This window comes from Physeter macrocephalus, chromosome 18 (genome assembly GCF_002837175.3).
Source record: "Physeter macrocephalus isolate SW-GA chromosome 18, ASM283717v5, whole genome shotgun sequence".
Classification (NCBI taxonomy): domain Eukaryota; kingdom Metazoa; phylum Chordata; class Mammalia; order Artiodactyla; family Physeteridae; genus Physeter; species Physeter macrocephalus.
In genome coordinates, this window is record NC_041231.1 from 49817158 (window position 1) to 49832521 (window position 15364).

General features: G+C 45.4%; 1 protein-coding gene across 5 annotated transcripts in view; it reads right to left on the minus strand.

Moving 5' to 3' along the window:
* Positions 1–15364, minus strand: part of ANO10 (anoctamin 10) — a 261614-nt gene that overhangs the window by 33072 nt on the left and 213178 nt on the right. The window contains exon 13 of one of the 5 annotated variants that reach the window (XM_028478458.2): positions 4626–5375. The exons of 3 other annotated variants lie outside the window; for them this stretch is intronic. In XM_028478458.2, coding sequence (XP_028334259.1) covers positions 4761–5375 — 615 coding nt within the window. In that variant the 3' untranslated portion in view covers positions 4626–4760. Of the gene's footprint in view, positions 1–4625; positions 5376–15364 lie in introns of those variants that run through there. One more of the 5 variants, XM_028478457.2, reaches the window with a different exon arrangement.

Below are 15364 nucleotides of genomic sequence, written 5' to 3' on the forward strand. Positions count from 1 at the left end.
ACTCGGTAACCGTAGATGGGTGCCTGATGTACCTGCTCCCTGGCTAGTTTCCCTTAAAGCAAACGAACACAAACAAAACAACCTAATTTTCATAAATCTATGAAGTATTACTCTTCCTATTAGAAATTATAAAATATTTCACAAAGACACTGCATTGGAAAGAATGCCATATATGATCCCCACGTCCCACCCCTGTCCCCATTTCGTTAAGAAATGAACATTGCTCATACATCTCACCCCGCCCCGGAGACCCCTCTGGGTCTCATCCTCCACCCTCGACCCCCAGAAGGGACCACTCTCCTGGATTTGGTGTTTATCATTCCCATGTGGCTGTCATCCCCCTGATGTATTACGCCTAAGTGGTGCGCAGAATTACTCTGTACATTTTAAAACTTTATGTCAGTGGTAGAGTCGCCCACATGGGGCTCCAGGGTGAGCCGGTTACCAGCGTGCCAATTCCTCCACCCCCAGCAGCCCTCCCTCTGTGTGCTGTAGAGACACCATCACCTTGCTGGAGGCTGAGGGAGTCCTGGTCCTTTCCAAAGCCCCCCATCTCACAACTGTCCCACATCCTGGCCCTGTCAGCACCGCACCCAGCAGCCAGCACCCCTGGGTACTCCTGGCCAGCTGGAGGGCGAGTGCTGAGGCGGGACAAGTGACTAGCGTTCATGTCTTCTCTTCAAGCCAATTTAAAAACACCTCAGTGTCCTCACTGAGGATAGTCAGACAGCTGACGTCTCAAGTGGGAAGAAATGCTCGACAACAAATCAGCAGATCACCAAGACCTCATCCGCCACCTACGGAGAATTTCAGCTCTGCTCCAGGCAAATTAGAAGGACATTTTTTCAGGAAGCATCCTGCCAAGGCTGACGCTTGTTTTGTCTTAAGGCAAATGGCCACTTTCCACACCAACCCAGGATTAAACATGCCTCCTCTGTCCTCGCCGGAGGGAGAGTCTGCGAAGCCTCTAATCCATTCTGCTCAGTGTTCAAGTCCTTGGTTGGCATATTTCTTCCTCCACTTGCCGTCCCAGCCCAAACATTCACCCCTGCAAACAGCGAGTACTCGGCAGTGGGCAGTGGGGGGCGGCAGGTCCCGCCAGGGTGGAGCCGCAGCTCTCGGCTGTGCACGGGGCACCCAGAGCACCGCACGCAACTCACAGCCGCGCCGCTGACACTTTAAACTTTCGAGGGAAACAGCAACACCCAGCATCAGCTCTCAGAGAGGAGCCATGGAGGTTAGTCTCCCTCCACACCTGATGCTTTCAGGCTAATCCCGCTCAGCCTAATACCTGGTGAGGTGAGCCTTACTGAGGGGAATGGCTTTGACTGGGGGAGCAGGAGAAAGGTCACCTGGGCACAGAGGGGACTTGGGCTGGGCCGGGGTTGCATGGGTGCAACAGGAAGATGCTTACGGCAGCACGAGAGGCTGGGCTGCTCCAGGTTTGTGGCAAAGGGGAAGCAGACGTGACCTATCACCCAACAGGACTGCAGTGGGCGTGGCGAGGTGCTGACGGGCAGGAGGTCCCTGAGCCTCAGAAGCACCTTTCCCATACTGCACATCCCGTGGTCTTATTCCAAACCCAAGGTAAATCGCGTTGTAATATTTTAGGCCAGCCACACTTTGTTTTAAATAGGCTTGGTCAGCTCACCTATAAACTTAACTACAAATGATCACTTTCTTCTTATTAGAACATGTGTTCTGCATCCCAAGTCAATGGCTTATAATAGAATCTTTCAATTCAATAAACATTCACTGAGTGTCTATGGTGTGCATACCCTGGGGTATATACTAGGTCCCCCACCACACAGTGACTCCCATCTCCTGGTATCCACGCCTTGGACAATCCCCCCCCCACCCCCCCCCCGAGAGTGAGTGGAAGCTGGGACTCGCTTTTAATCAACACACTATGACAAAGGTGATGCGACGTCACTCCCATGATAGTTACGTCACATGACAAAGGTGAAGGGATTGTGTAGAGGTGAATAACATTCCTCATCAGCTGATTTCAAGTTAACCAAAAAAGAGATTATCCTGAGTGGGCTGGACTTAACAAGCTGAGACCCCTTTAAAAGAGAGCTTAGGGACCCAGGGATGGGTGCCTCTGCGAGACCGTGACCTTGGTGCTGGGAGCAGGCCCTGCAGACCATCTTGAGTGCACCTTGTGGAGACCCATGGCTGATGGGCTGGTGCTGCCCCCAGTGAGGGAGCCCAGGCCGGGGAGCCAGGTTGGAGACAAGATGGCGAAGCAGAAGGACTTGCGCTCACTTCCTCTCATGAAAACACCAAAATCACAACTAACTGCTGAATAACAATTGACAAAAAAGACTGAAACCTACCAAAAAAGATATTCTACATCCAAAGACAAAGAAGAAGCCAGAACGAGAGGGGGTCAGACACCAGAAGCAAGAGGAACTACAATCCTGCAGCCTGCAGAACGGAGACCACAAACACAGAAAGACAGACAAAACGAGAGGGCAGAGGAATATGTTCCAGATGAAGGAACAAGATAAAACCCCCAAAGAACAACTAAGTGAAGTGGAGACAGGCAGTCTACCTGATAAAAGAGGGCTTAGGCTGCCCATGAGGTCAGAGGCTCCAAGCACAGAGAGTCTTCTTTGCCAACTTTGAAGAAGTAACTGCCAAGCTGTGAGAGGCCTATGGGGAGGGCAATGAAGGAAGATGGCCTCCAGGAGCCAAGAGCAGCCCCCAGCAGACAGCCAGCAAGACAGGGACCTCATAGTCCTACTGCCACAGAAGATAAATTCTGTGAACCTTAGAAAACTTGAACCAGATCTCTCTCCACTTGAGCCTCTGATGAGCCCAAAGCCCTGGCCGCCATCTTGACTGCAGGCTGGTGAGACCCTGAGTAGGGGACCCAGTGAAGCTGTGTCCTGACCTGACCCAGAGAAACTGTAAGATGACAAAGGTGTACTGTTTTAAGCCACTAAGCTTGTGTTCATGGTTACAGAACAACAGAAAACGTAGTACCCAAGGTAGAAGCTATTTACACTACATTCTCGATGCACTGAATACACGAAAGAGTCAAGCCGAAATTGTCTCCAAACTTTTTATGGTTTTAAATAAAGGAAGATTTAGAAAATGTCTCAAATGTGGGCCATAATTTTCATCTGCAAATTGACCTGACATGCTTTCAATCTTAGGCAAATAAAAACTCCTGTGTGTTGCCTGGCTCTTCTGGCAAACTTCTTGGTTTTGCAGGATTTTGGTGGCTCTAACTTTTAAGAACCTCTACCCTTTGGTGACCTCTAAACACTAGAGTTCCAAGCAATCCCACCTGGAGGAATCCTGGGCGTAGACAGGCTCCTGTAGCTTAATTAGAAGAAGGGCCCGTGGGTTCCTGAAGCAGTTTACAGGGAGGAGGCATATATGATGTGATACTGGCCACCTTCACCCAGGATGTCCTACTACCCTTCTGTGACCCCGCTGTGTTACGACTTTATCAAGATTCAAAGCTTTCTGTTAATTTATCAGAGACTGACCAACTACTCCTTAACACTTTTTTACCTGTCGGTTTTCCCCGAAGAACCTAAAACGTATACTTACCATAGCTAATTTACCTGATAGTGCTATACTTTCATCAGCTATTTTGTCAAAGGTAATTACCTACTTCTTTGGGTCTGAAGAGAAAAACAGTTTTCCTCTGATTTAGTTCAAGTGGCACGGTAGCTAAGGTGAAATAATTTTAACCATTCTTGAAAGTGTACTGTGGAAAAGGAGAAGGAAAAGAAATCACGACAATGGAGCAGGCTAACCGCTCACCGTCACTGTGATGACGCCGCGCCAGCCACAGCTGGAGAAACGCAGCCCTCGGGAAGCAGCAGCAACCCCACCTGCCATGGCAACCACTCAGTGCCACCTTCCGGCACCTTCTAAATGGACCTCTAGACGGAGATGGGCTGGGAGCAGGATGACGGAGGGCTCCTGCTCCCGTGGGGACACGTCTGCCATGTGGAGAGCAGGCTGCACTTGGTCCTCGCTGAGGGAGAGCTCGCACCCCTGGAAACAAGATGGAAACACCAAAGGCACACGACATGCAAATGCGTCCACTTACCACATTCAACTCATTTACAAATCAGTGGGATATTTAGTTAACACTATCGTGACCGCATTTTTAGAGGCCAGTTTTTAAATGCCGCAATACTGAAATCTTTAAGGTAAAAAAGGAGCCATCGTTACCTGTTTATTGCCAAGTTTGAAACAATCATCATATTGTTATGCTGATAAGGTACCAGTACTTGCAGAACTGTGTCTCACACACATATCATGGCTGATAGGAACACCAGTTATTAACGACACTGAAGGGCTTACGTGACAAATCATGTGACACCCAATTCATGACAAAGTATGCAGAATGCACTCTAAAGACAGGGGTCCTGGACGTCTCCCCCAAAAGCAAACTGCTGCTTTATATCCCTCGTTACCCAGAGAGCAAAAAAGACGAAGTGAACACTAAATTCCACGTACAACATCCCAATCCCCTCCCCATCTATGGGAACACAGGCGTTTTTGGACAACGGTGCGGTTGACCACGTGACTATCGTTTGAACACCTAAGGGAGAAGCCTGGTGGGTCGCCCCACCCCACAGTGTGCAAGCCGAGGCTCCATGAGAGGATGTGCTCGGTGGCAACGGGGGCACCTGAGGGATCGCATGGTCCAGCCATCAGTTTAGTGACGGGGACACAGAAGCCACAGTTGGGAGACTCGCCAAAGCTTGCACAGGTTCTCCACCCAGAGCTCAGACCAGAACCCAGGCCTCAGCATCATAAACTCCTAGAAGGCTGGTTAAGGTCACTTGACCCAAGGAGCATGCCAAACTGACTGCAGGGGTTCTAACTCCAAATAAAATGTTTCTCTCCCAAGCCCACTCTCCTCTGACTCCCAGGGACAGGGCCTGTCCCTCAGGAGCTTTCACTAAGATAATGGCATCACCTTCTTTGGGAATAGAGAATGCAAACACGTGATCACCAGGTCGCTCTCTAAGGCACACCCACGACAAGCTGGGTACTAAGCAAACACAGATGAGCCACACTCTGGCTGTGGCCAATTCAGGACACAGGTATGTAAACCAGAGAGCACAAGGGGGCGGGACCCGTGCCCACGAAGGGCAGCCTCCCCGCGGTGGTGACCTATGAGTCTTCAAAGAGGAGGAGGTGTTGCCAGGAAGACGAGGGGACGCAGGGAACCAGCAGAGTAAAGAGAACATGCGAAGGCAACAGGACAGGGGTGTGCTGGGATCAGAGTGCAGTTCCGTGAGGCTGGACAGACGGGCTTGAGCAGGGAGATCAGGCTGAAACACAGCCATGGCGAGGGGCCAGGATTCTCTTGAGGAACGTGGAGATGCTGAAGGATTCTGAACAGGGGCAAAACGCAGAGTTACACTTACACTTGGGAGAGGAGCTGTGGCAGCAAAGGGGGAACTGGATTGGAGAGAGGAGAGAGGGAGGTAGAGACCAGTCAGAGGGCAGGGGAGCACCCGGGGTGAGGGGGGGAAGCCCGTCAATACTCTCCTTGTCATAGTCCTGGCAAAAAGGAAGTCTCACTAAAAAACTACTGGCAAAGTCCAGATACCATTTAAAATCACAAGTTAGGGATTTGAGTTCCTAGCAGCTAACAAAGGAAACCCCAAAACACCGCTTGTTACCGTAATGAGCAGTTCTTGGTCAGAGAGAGTTCCCCATGGATGTAAAGGAATCATCTCAGTTCTTCTAAAAACTGACTTATAAACATAGTTTATTTATTAAGTATATCTTAGCTTATGTTATTATAATCCTTAGAATGATCATTTCTGTACTTTTTAAAGCACTAAATGAAAAGAGAGACAAAAGGGAAACCAGCAATGTACATTGTGATTTTGAAAACGGTCTGATTTTCAACCTAAGTGCTTGCTCCTTTGAGGATTTCAAAGGTATAATTTAAGGGTCTGGCAAGTGAAGAATTATAACCAGCCCTCCCAATCTCAGCAACTATGCATCATGTCCAAATCTGCTCCTCTCACACTGCCCGGTGTTTGACTCACAGCCCTGATTAAGGCGCAAAGATGCACAAAGTGCCTGCTGGGTGAGTGAGTCAAACCACAGCGTTCCCTGCTCACTCCCTGAACAGACCCACTTGGGCACCCTACCCTGAGATCAGGACTAGGCCGCCCTCCTGCCAGCTCTTCACTTTTACTTTCTGGCTGCAGATTCTAGATACAAGATCACAGGGTAAGAGTTCTGTAGCTCTAGATATTTCCTGACTGGTTACAGTATCTGTCCAACACCAGCCTTTTCTTGCTTTCAAGTTACCTTAACTGTGAAGTATCCAACAGTATCTGGTGACGTTGATTTAAACACACACATCACCACCACTACTGCCCAAATATCCAGCATCCATGGAAGAGGGCTGGACATGAAGGACTCTGGGGCCGTGGCCATCGGGAAAAAAGGAAAGGCTGTTCTTACTTCCTCTGTACCTGAGCATCTATCTTTCAGAATCCTGTTACCCCAGATATAAAATGTAGCTCACGTTACTTTTAATGAATTACTGCAGGGAGCTGGAATGGATTTCACTAGTTAATTTTAATATACAATAAAAAACCAATTACAAACAAACAAAAAACCATACACATGTGACATTACTAAACCATGAGTCAGATAAAAACCAACTAACCCGCCTAATTCACTTCTCACACTCGGGGTAAATGTCATGTTAACAAAATACTGGACTGAAAAAGCACTGTCAGAGCTAAGTGTCTTTAAGGGGGGTTGACTTTTTACAACTTTTTACATTACACTTGAATATTATTCTTTCTTTTTTCAGCATTACAGCATTATTACTCATGAAGACCCATCCTTTAAGAAGAAAACTGGAAGAAGAGAGTGTTTTGAGTCCTTCATTTGTGTTAGATGAGAAGTTGGGATACTACCACACTATTTGCTTTGGAAAATGAACAATCAAATGTATTACATTCTGTGAGATTATCTAACCTTTCCCTGCCTCACAAAATCTTCCATATTTAACATACGCTGAGAAAAAGGTAAAACAAAAAGAATGTTGTTCAAGTTTTGATTTTCAACTGTATTTTACTAAGAAGTTATTGCAAAAAGATTTTTCCTCTAAGTAATTTTAAATATATCCTATTACTGTCATTTAAAAACGTATTTTAGGGGCTTCCCTGGTGGCGCAGTGGTTGCGCGTCCGCCTGCCGATGCAGGGGAACCGGGTTCGCGCCCCGGTCTGGAGGATCCCACATGCCGCGGAGCGGCTGGGCCCGTGGGCCGTGGCCGCTGGGCCTGCGCGTCCGGAGCCCGGAGCCTGTGCTCCGCGACGGGAGAGGCCACAGCAGAGGGAGGCCCGCATACCACAAAAAAAAAAAAAAAAAAAAAAATGTATTTTAAAACATTAACATTTTCTTGCTGGCCCCATATCTGATGCTGCCCGCATAACAAAAAAAAAAAAAAAAAAAATGTATTTTAAAACATTAACATTTTCTTGCTGGCCCCATATCTGATGCTGCAGGGCAATACTACTTGAATTTCATTACCTAGATTGTAATGGAACCTTCTGTGACTGCAATATTCTGAGTCCTTCTGCATTTATATTCTCTTAAAAAAAAAAAGACATTCCAAGCCTGCAGCATAGTAAACTATTTTTGATGTGCTCTTCAAAACCATAAGAAAACACACTGTGCCTTTTCAATGAGGGTCCCGTTTATATAACTAGCAAGATGGGAACGTTACCAAGCCCACTACATCCTATCAGCCTCATCCAATACTGAACATGCAGAAAAATCTACACCAGCCCACTGCGTTTAGTTGCATGAGAAAATGTACTTTGAGTACAACAGGGCTATATTTGTGAAAAAGATGTTTTCTGTGACTGTTTCCAGGTAGAGAATATGATTCCAAGGGGTCTGAAGAATAACTCTTCTCTGATATGATAAACAGAAGCTAACACTTCCTTACTGGTTTCCCTGTAAAAAACGTTCTGCAACATCAGCATGACAAGGTTCTTCAGCAAATTGCCGCTATGTGTACACTTTTTTGCTGTGTGCACTGAAAACCAATTATTACCTCAACCATCACATGTATAGCCTTAGGCAATAAGTGTTTTGATTTGCTATTACACGTGCATGTAGTCATGCTGGAAGGGAGTTGGCTCTGGAAAGCCAGAAAGGCATAAATGCAGTGTGACTAAGACGTTAATCCAGGATTTACTGGATGCTACATTAAGAATCAAAGGGTCGCACAGGCCACTCTGGGGCCATACTACCTTTTTGTCCGGTAATTTTCCTGTCTGAGAAACTTGCCTCCCCATTTTATTTACAGTCCTTCAAAAGCAGATCATACTGATTCTGGCAATAGTCTTCCAGCTGAGGACTAATTATTTTGAGTCTCCGAATGCAAATAGATGCCCCGACGAAGGCAGATTAAGTGAGAAGCCCAGGGGGTTGGCAAGCGTGGAGCTCATTTTTTTTGGCCGCACTGAACAGCCTGTGGGATCTTAGTTCCCCGACCAGGGACTGAACCTGTGCCCTCGGCAGTGAGAGCGCAGAGTCCTAACCACTGGCCCGCCAGGGAATTCCCATGTGCATGTATTTTAAACTGACAAGTCCAAATAACAGGGCTATCTGGGCTGTCACAAGCTGATGACTGACAGCTTAAATAAGATTCCTGAAGCCAGGGATGGAAAAGCAACCAGGTCACGCAAGCAAACGTGAATGAAAATGAAACCCACTCTGCCCTCACAAAGCAATACTAATTCATTACCGCGTATCCACCCTCTAACCAAGAACACATGGCTTGAACAGGAATCTGAGGGAGCCTAAGGAGTGGCAGGTAACGTGGCAAATCAGAAATGCTGGAGCAGGGAGTTTTAAGAGAACGTGGAAAGGAGGCCACGAGAGATGGCAGCCCAGACTCCTGGTGGTTTCTGCCATTTCAGGCATGACTGCTGATAGCAGCTGAGAACAGTCAGTGGCCCAGGCACCAGCCCACTTACCAGCCAGCCCTACGGAGCCCACGGTTCCAGCTCTGGAGGGCACTCAGCCCTTCTCAATCAACCACTTGTGTCTATGGCGAGGCCTTCTGGCATCACTTCTCAGTCACAGTGACAGTACTCTCTTTTGATCAAATGAAAGAAACCAAACACAAGGCAAACAATTGTCTTTATACCCTGCCTTGTATGAACAATGAAAATTATGTGCACTATGGTCTCAAACAAAATCTTTACTATGCTAGAGTCATAAAAAAGGCCTGTACTTGGGATTACAACAGTCCAGACACGGCAGGAGGCAACTTCTGGTAGAGCTCTCAAATGCTCCAGTTTTTGTTTCCCGTTCACCCTACTTTCTACTTTTCTGTGCCTATCTCTGTCTGTAAAAGAGGTCACAGGGTAGGATGGACAGAGAGTTTTCTCCCCCGTAGAATGCATGTACTTTTAGGTTCCAGTTCAATTAAAGACAAGCTCCTTGTTTGCCATCTAATGTGGCAACATTTAAAAGTGAATTCGTTTACGATCATTGACAGAGGCAGACCATTTTCTTCAGAGAACAGTGAGTTAAACGGGCTGTAGGGCTGCCTCCCTGACCGCAGGGTCTGAATCAGATCCATTTTCAACTCACCTGCTCTTACCAGGAAAGTAGCCTGTATGTCCCCCTGGCCCCTGCGGGGATCGGAGGCACTGGGAGGGCTTCACCAAGCACACCTGGCCAGCGTAGAACACTGGCAGCTGAGATGGAAGGGCTCTGAAGCCCCCCAACCCCACGCCCCCACACCATTCAGAGAGGCCAGGCTTTGTGAGGGACGTGATCCTCAACAGAGAGCTTCCCCAGCGGGAAGGCCGGCTGAGAGCACAGACCTCCGGGCCTGTGGCCATCCCAGGAAAGGGTGTGAGACCAAGTGCTTTGAAGGTTGGAAGATAGAGCCGGCAGAATAAAAAGGGATGCATGAGCACATGAGAAGATAAATGGAAGGAAGAGCAGGATAATTTGCTAAAAGGAAAACGAAGCCAAAAAATGAGGATGCAAACAGTAACACAAGGACAAAGAACGAAGGTTAAAAGGAGGGTATTTGGACAACATCAAATTCAAAGAATGGCTACTCTGTGCACTACGCCCTTTTCCTTTCTTGGAAAACAGAAAGAAAAAAGAAGAGATGAAGACGGGGAGTGGGAGGGGAGGCGGCAAAAGAAAGGAAAATAGCGACTGACATGCATGGAAAGATTCTACAGAATACTATACCTGGAGCTCTATCAACTTCTATCATGTTGAACTAATATCATTATTCTTGTTACAAACTCTAGGCTCTAATTTATTTCACACCTACTACTCAGTGAATTCTGCTACGGAAAGAGCAAAGACTTATCCTTTCAAGCGTGAGCCCAAGAAGAACCATCCAAGAAGAGCCCCACTGTAATTTCTGAAGGAAGGCCACTGTCCAGTAACCTGCCAGCACTCTTCATTTCCAGAATTCACTCGAAATCCAAATTAGTTTTGGTTGATTACCATTTTAGTATGACCTGCTTGGGGTTAAAACATAGCTGGATAGCAACTATTTTTAAGGAATCAGAAAGCTGGGAGGGATGTGAGACTGCTCATTGCCAGAAAGCAGGGAAATCTCCAAAGGAGGTAGTTACTTCTCTTACACAAGATCTCCACGGACAGAATTTTAAAAAGGAGGATTTTATTTCCTAATGGTCAAGAAGTTCTGCGTTGCACTCAATTAAGAATTCTGTTATTTATACCTATTTGCTCTATGGTGGAAAATGGTAGAAATGCCACAGACTTAGAGGTGCTGGCCTGGGCCTCCCTCTACTTGCTCACCCCATGTGCTTGTTCCTGTCATTATGCCCATTTTACAGAGGATCAAACTGAGGCCCAGAGAGGTTTGGTAACTTGCCCAGGGTTACTCAGTAATGGTAAAGCTGGGATTCCTGAGACATGTATACCTGATTCCAAAAGCCGTTCTCTTAACACCCAAGGCATGCAAACCACCCATCCTGCTCCTGGAACATTTTATGTCCTCAGAGGTCCTAAATGCTTCATTTAAGGCCAGTGTTTTGGTACACACTGTGAATAAAAATGACAATGCCTTAGTGAATTGCTCTGATTGTAATTGTTTAATCATACATCATTTTCTCAGAACTGATTTGTTCACAGCTATCCTGAATAAAGTTTAAATAACCTAGATTGATGTTTCTATAAATGGTTTTCTACAACATACCTTAAAAAAAGGTGAACCCATTAGTCCAAGAAGTCAAAAAAAGCAACCTGGATTTATTCTCTCTCTAACCAAAACAATATTTATCACATGTGAAAGTAGACGGGGTTGGAGTTGTGCTTCCCAGACATCTGGCAGCTCATTTTCTCTAGTGCCTGTGACTAAAACCAGACTTGCAAATTAAAAATATGCCTATCATTTTTTTCCCAAGACAATTCAAACAAAAGAGCCTGCAAATCTATCCACGTGGACATTGCTTTAAGCAACTTGAATGAAGACCTGGAGAGAAACTTAAGATCCATTTATTTTCCAAATAACTAATAAAAGATTTTTTTTTCCAAATTGGAGGGGGGGGTGGGGGGGATGAAGAATTTAAAGTTATAGCCCTGATAACAAAGTTACCTGGCAGATAGCAAGTGCTTGTAGACTCTATCTGAAAGGACTGTGGAAAGAAAGAAAAGGAAGGAAAGAAGGGAGGGAGGAAGGAAGAAAAGAAAGAAAGGAAGGAAGGGAGGAAGGAAGGAAGGAAGGAAGGAAGGAAGGAAGAAAGAAAGGAAAGAAAGAAAGAAAGGGAGAACACAAAATAAAGTACGATAAAGTATAGTTATTAAAATAAAAAAGAATTATTAAGAAGAAAAATTTCTATTAGAAAAACAAAAAACGGGTCGGTCTAAGAAAGGAAGAAAGAAAGGAAGAAAGGAAGAAAGAGAAAGAAAGGAGAGGAAGAAAGAAAGAAAGAGAAAGAAAGAAAGAAGGGAAGGAAGGAAGGAAGGAGGGGAGAGAGGAAGGAAGGAGGGGGAAGAAAGGAAATTAAAACTCAAAAATTTATTGGGGAAAAATTCATTTCCTCCCAACCACGTGTTTAGGATAGGAAAACACAACATTAAAAAGATTTTTGAGGGCTTCCCTGGGGGCGCAGTGGTTGAGAGTCCGCCTGCCAATGCAGGGTTTTGAAAAGAAACAGGAAAGAGCAGATGATGTCCTGTTAAACTGAATTTCGTCATGCAGTTGCATTTTATCAGGTCTGGTATTCTGCTCTTTGTTCTCCTACCACTTTCTTCTCCTGTTCACAAAATTTTATCTCATTTGTAAATGTCATCACCAAGGACATCTGGTTAAATGTACAGAAAGCATGAGATGTTTGAAATCCAACACTAAATCTTATTTCATGGTTATCCTAGGGAACTGCAGGAACAGAATAATCCAGACCATTTCTCTGAATCCAACACATGAACCACTTTGGGGATCAAGGCAATAAACCAAAAGACAAGTTATTTCAAATATCTATGTCATGTAGCTAACACATTAAGTTATTTACACTGCCAATTAAAACCCTGTCAGGGTGATTTCCAATTTCAAAGGGATTTTAAAGGGAAGGTAAACTCACCGTTTGAGAACCTACTATGTGCCAAGCACTGTGCGACTCACTTTCACACAGTGATTTGATTTTATTTGAAGTCATATTCTACCTGTTTCTCCTTATGCATCCGAGAGGCAATATAGGCAGGAAGAAAGAACACTGGACCAGGAGCCAGATTCTGCACCCAGCTGAATTTTATTTGTCTGATCATTTAAACTTGCTGAATCTCTGATTCCTCATCTATAAAATGCTAGAGTGAAACCTGCCAGGCCTAACCTCCCAGGCTGCGTTAGGATTCATTAAGAGAATGGATTTGCTAGTGCTCCGCTGACAGCCAAGCTCAATAAGAAGGTAAAATGTAAGTATTATTATATCCCAGGCCACACCGAGGCTGGCTTCTGTAGATCTTTGAACAAGGCTCCCTCTCTAAGTAATGACTGATTTTACAGTCTACAGTGGAAAGAGGGATAAAGAAGTGTAAAAGTGTAAAAGTCTCAAAGATGGCTCAACAACAGCAATGGTAACAAAATCCAAAGAACTATCTTGGATATTAAGTTGGAGGTACTAGGGCAGTAAACAACTGATGGAAAAATACAGGCAAACAGCGAAAGCTTTGCTGGTTGCTCTTTATGCAGGAAGAGGGGGCCAAGAGAACACAGGGTTCAGAGCCAGAGACCTGGGTGTGCAGCACGGGCTTCGGGATTTACTGCTGCTCTGATTTTAGATGATTACCTAACAGCTTTTCTTTTTCTGTTTTTTTTTTTGTTTGTTTTTTTTTCCCCTTTAACCTTTTACTACACAAAAGTAGAGAGAATAATATAATGAAACTCCATGGATCTACCCACCACCTAGCTTCAACAATTATCAACTCACAAAGTTGGCTCATCTGTCAGTCAACCTTCTTTAGTGGGTTAGTTACCTATTACTGCATTAGTTATCTACTATTGTGTAACAAATTACTCCAAAATTTAGTGGCTTAAAACAGTATTTATTCTCAGGAATTTGGAAGCAGCTGGGTGGCTCTGGCTCAAGGCCTCTCATGAAGCTGTAGTCAGAACACAGGCAGGGACTACAGTCATCTGAAGGCTTGACTGAGGCTAGAGGAGGGGATGACAAGGTACAGTCCATAGGCCAAATCTGGCCCACTGCTTGTTTTTGTAAATAAAGTTTTATTGGAACACAGCCTCTCCCTTTCATTTACATATTGTCCATGGCTGCTTTTGCACTACAATAGCAGGCCTGAGTAGTTGCAAAACAGACTCTATGGCCTACCTGCCTAAAATATTTACTATCTGACTATTTACAGAAAAAGTCTGCCAACCCCTGGATTAGAGAATCTGCTTCCAAGATGGTTCATTCACGCGGCTGTTGGTGGTTGCTCATGTCCCCAGTCATGTGGGCCTCTCCACTGGTGGCTTGAGTGTTGGTTTGCAATCTCAGGAGTCCCTCAGGTGAAATTTGCAACGCACCCTCAAGTGGAGGGCAAGGAGAGACTGAAGAAAGAGACTCCAGACTGGTAGGGGGCAGTTTTAATAAACAAAGGGACTTATATAAAAGACTTGTCTCAGGCGACCATAAGACAAGTAGATCTCTGCACCAGTCCACCAGAACCTTAAAAGTTTATATAGCGGCCTTAACTGGGTTCAGTCACATGCAAAAGACGGTCTCAACAAGAAATCACCCCCTCAGGGCTACGTCCTTGAAAGAGCTCCTAGTGTGGGAATGGTGGGCAGAACGTATACCCCAAGGACAGGGGAGGGGGTAAGGAGCCTTGCTTGCCTATGTCCATCTCTGGGGCCGACCAGCAGTCATGACCTCTGGATGACCTCCTCTAACACTGAGTGTCCTCACAACATGGCAGGTAACTTCCCAAGAACAAGTGATCCAAGAGGGAGAAGAAGGCAGAAGCCACAGTGTTTTTCTTATGACCTAGCCTCAGAAGAGACATGCCAACACTTCTGCAGTATTCTATTGATTACACAGACCAACCAAGATAGAAGGTGGGATGGGACTCCACAGAGTATAAACACTAGGAGGCAGGGATCATTGGGGACCATGTTGGAAGCCAACAACCACACTTAATGACCCTTTCCTTAGTCTGTACAATCAGCGTTTGGGACAAGATCTTTTCTGTAAAGCTTTTCAACTCTACCATTTGACAATTATATGAATGACAGGAATTTCTGATACTTCCTAGCTTTGTGCTTTGATCATAGCATATACTCAGTATCTGTTGCTGAATTTTAATACCTGTATTTTAATTTTGACTTATTATAAATTCAGTAGAATTTACTACTTATGTTCTTAGAGCCATTATCAATGGAAAATAGTATTTCAAAAAATTCATAAATCTAAACATTTCTTGCTTTCTGCATTCTGTTCTTAGGAGAAAGAAGCAAATCACTATATGTGCTGTTCTTAGGGATTTACTTTAAAGGCTAAATTTCCTAGTCTATCAATCACTATATTTTCAGCCCAATGTTTTAGGTTTACATTCATTACATGATACAATAATATTTAATCATATCCTTGAGGTTCTGTAGCATTGGAAATCCATGGAAATGAATATTATTTATTATACTTAAAAAGAGGTTTTCCATTTTAACAATTTACTAGTAATTAAAAATGAAAGTAGGGCTTCCCTGGTGGCGCAGTGGTTGGGGGTCCGCCTGCCGATGCAGGGGACGTGGGTTCGTGCCCCGATCTGGGGGGATCCCACATGCCGCGGAGCGGCTGGGCCCGTGGGCCGTGGCCGCTGCGCCTGCGAGTCCGGGGCCTGTG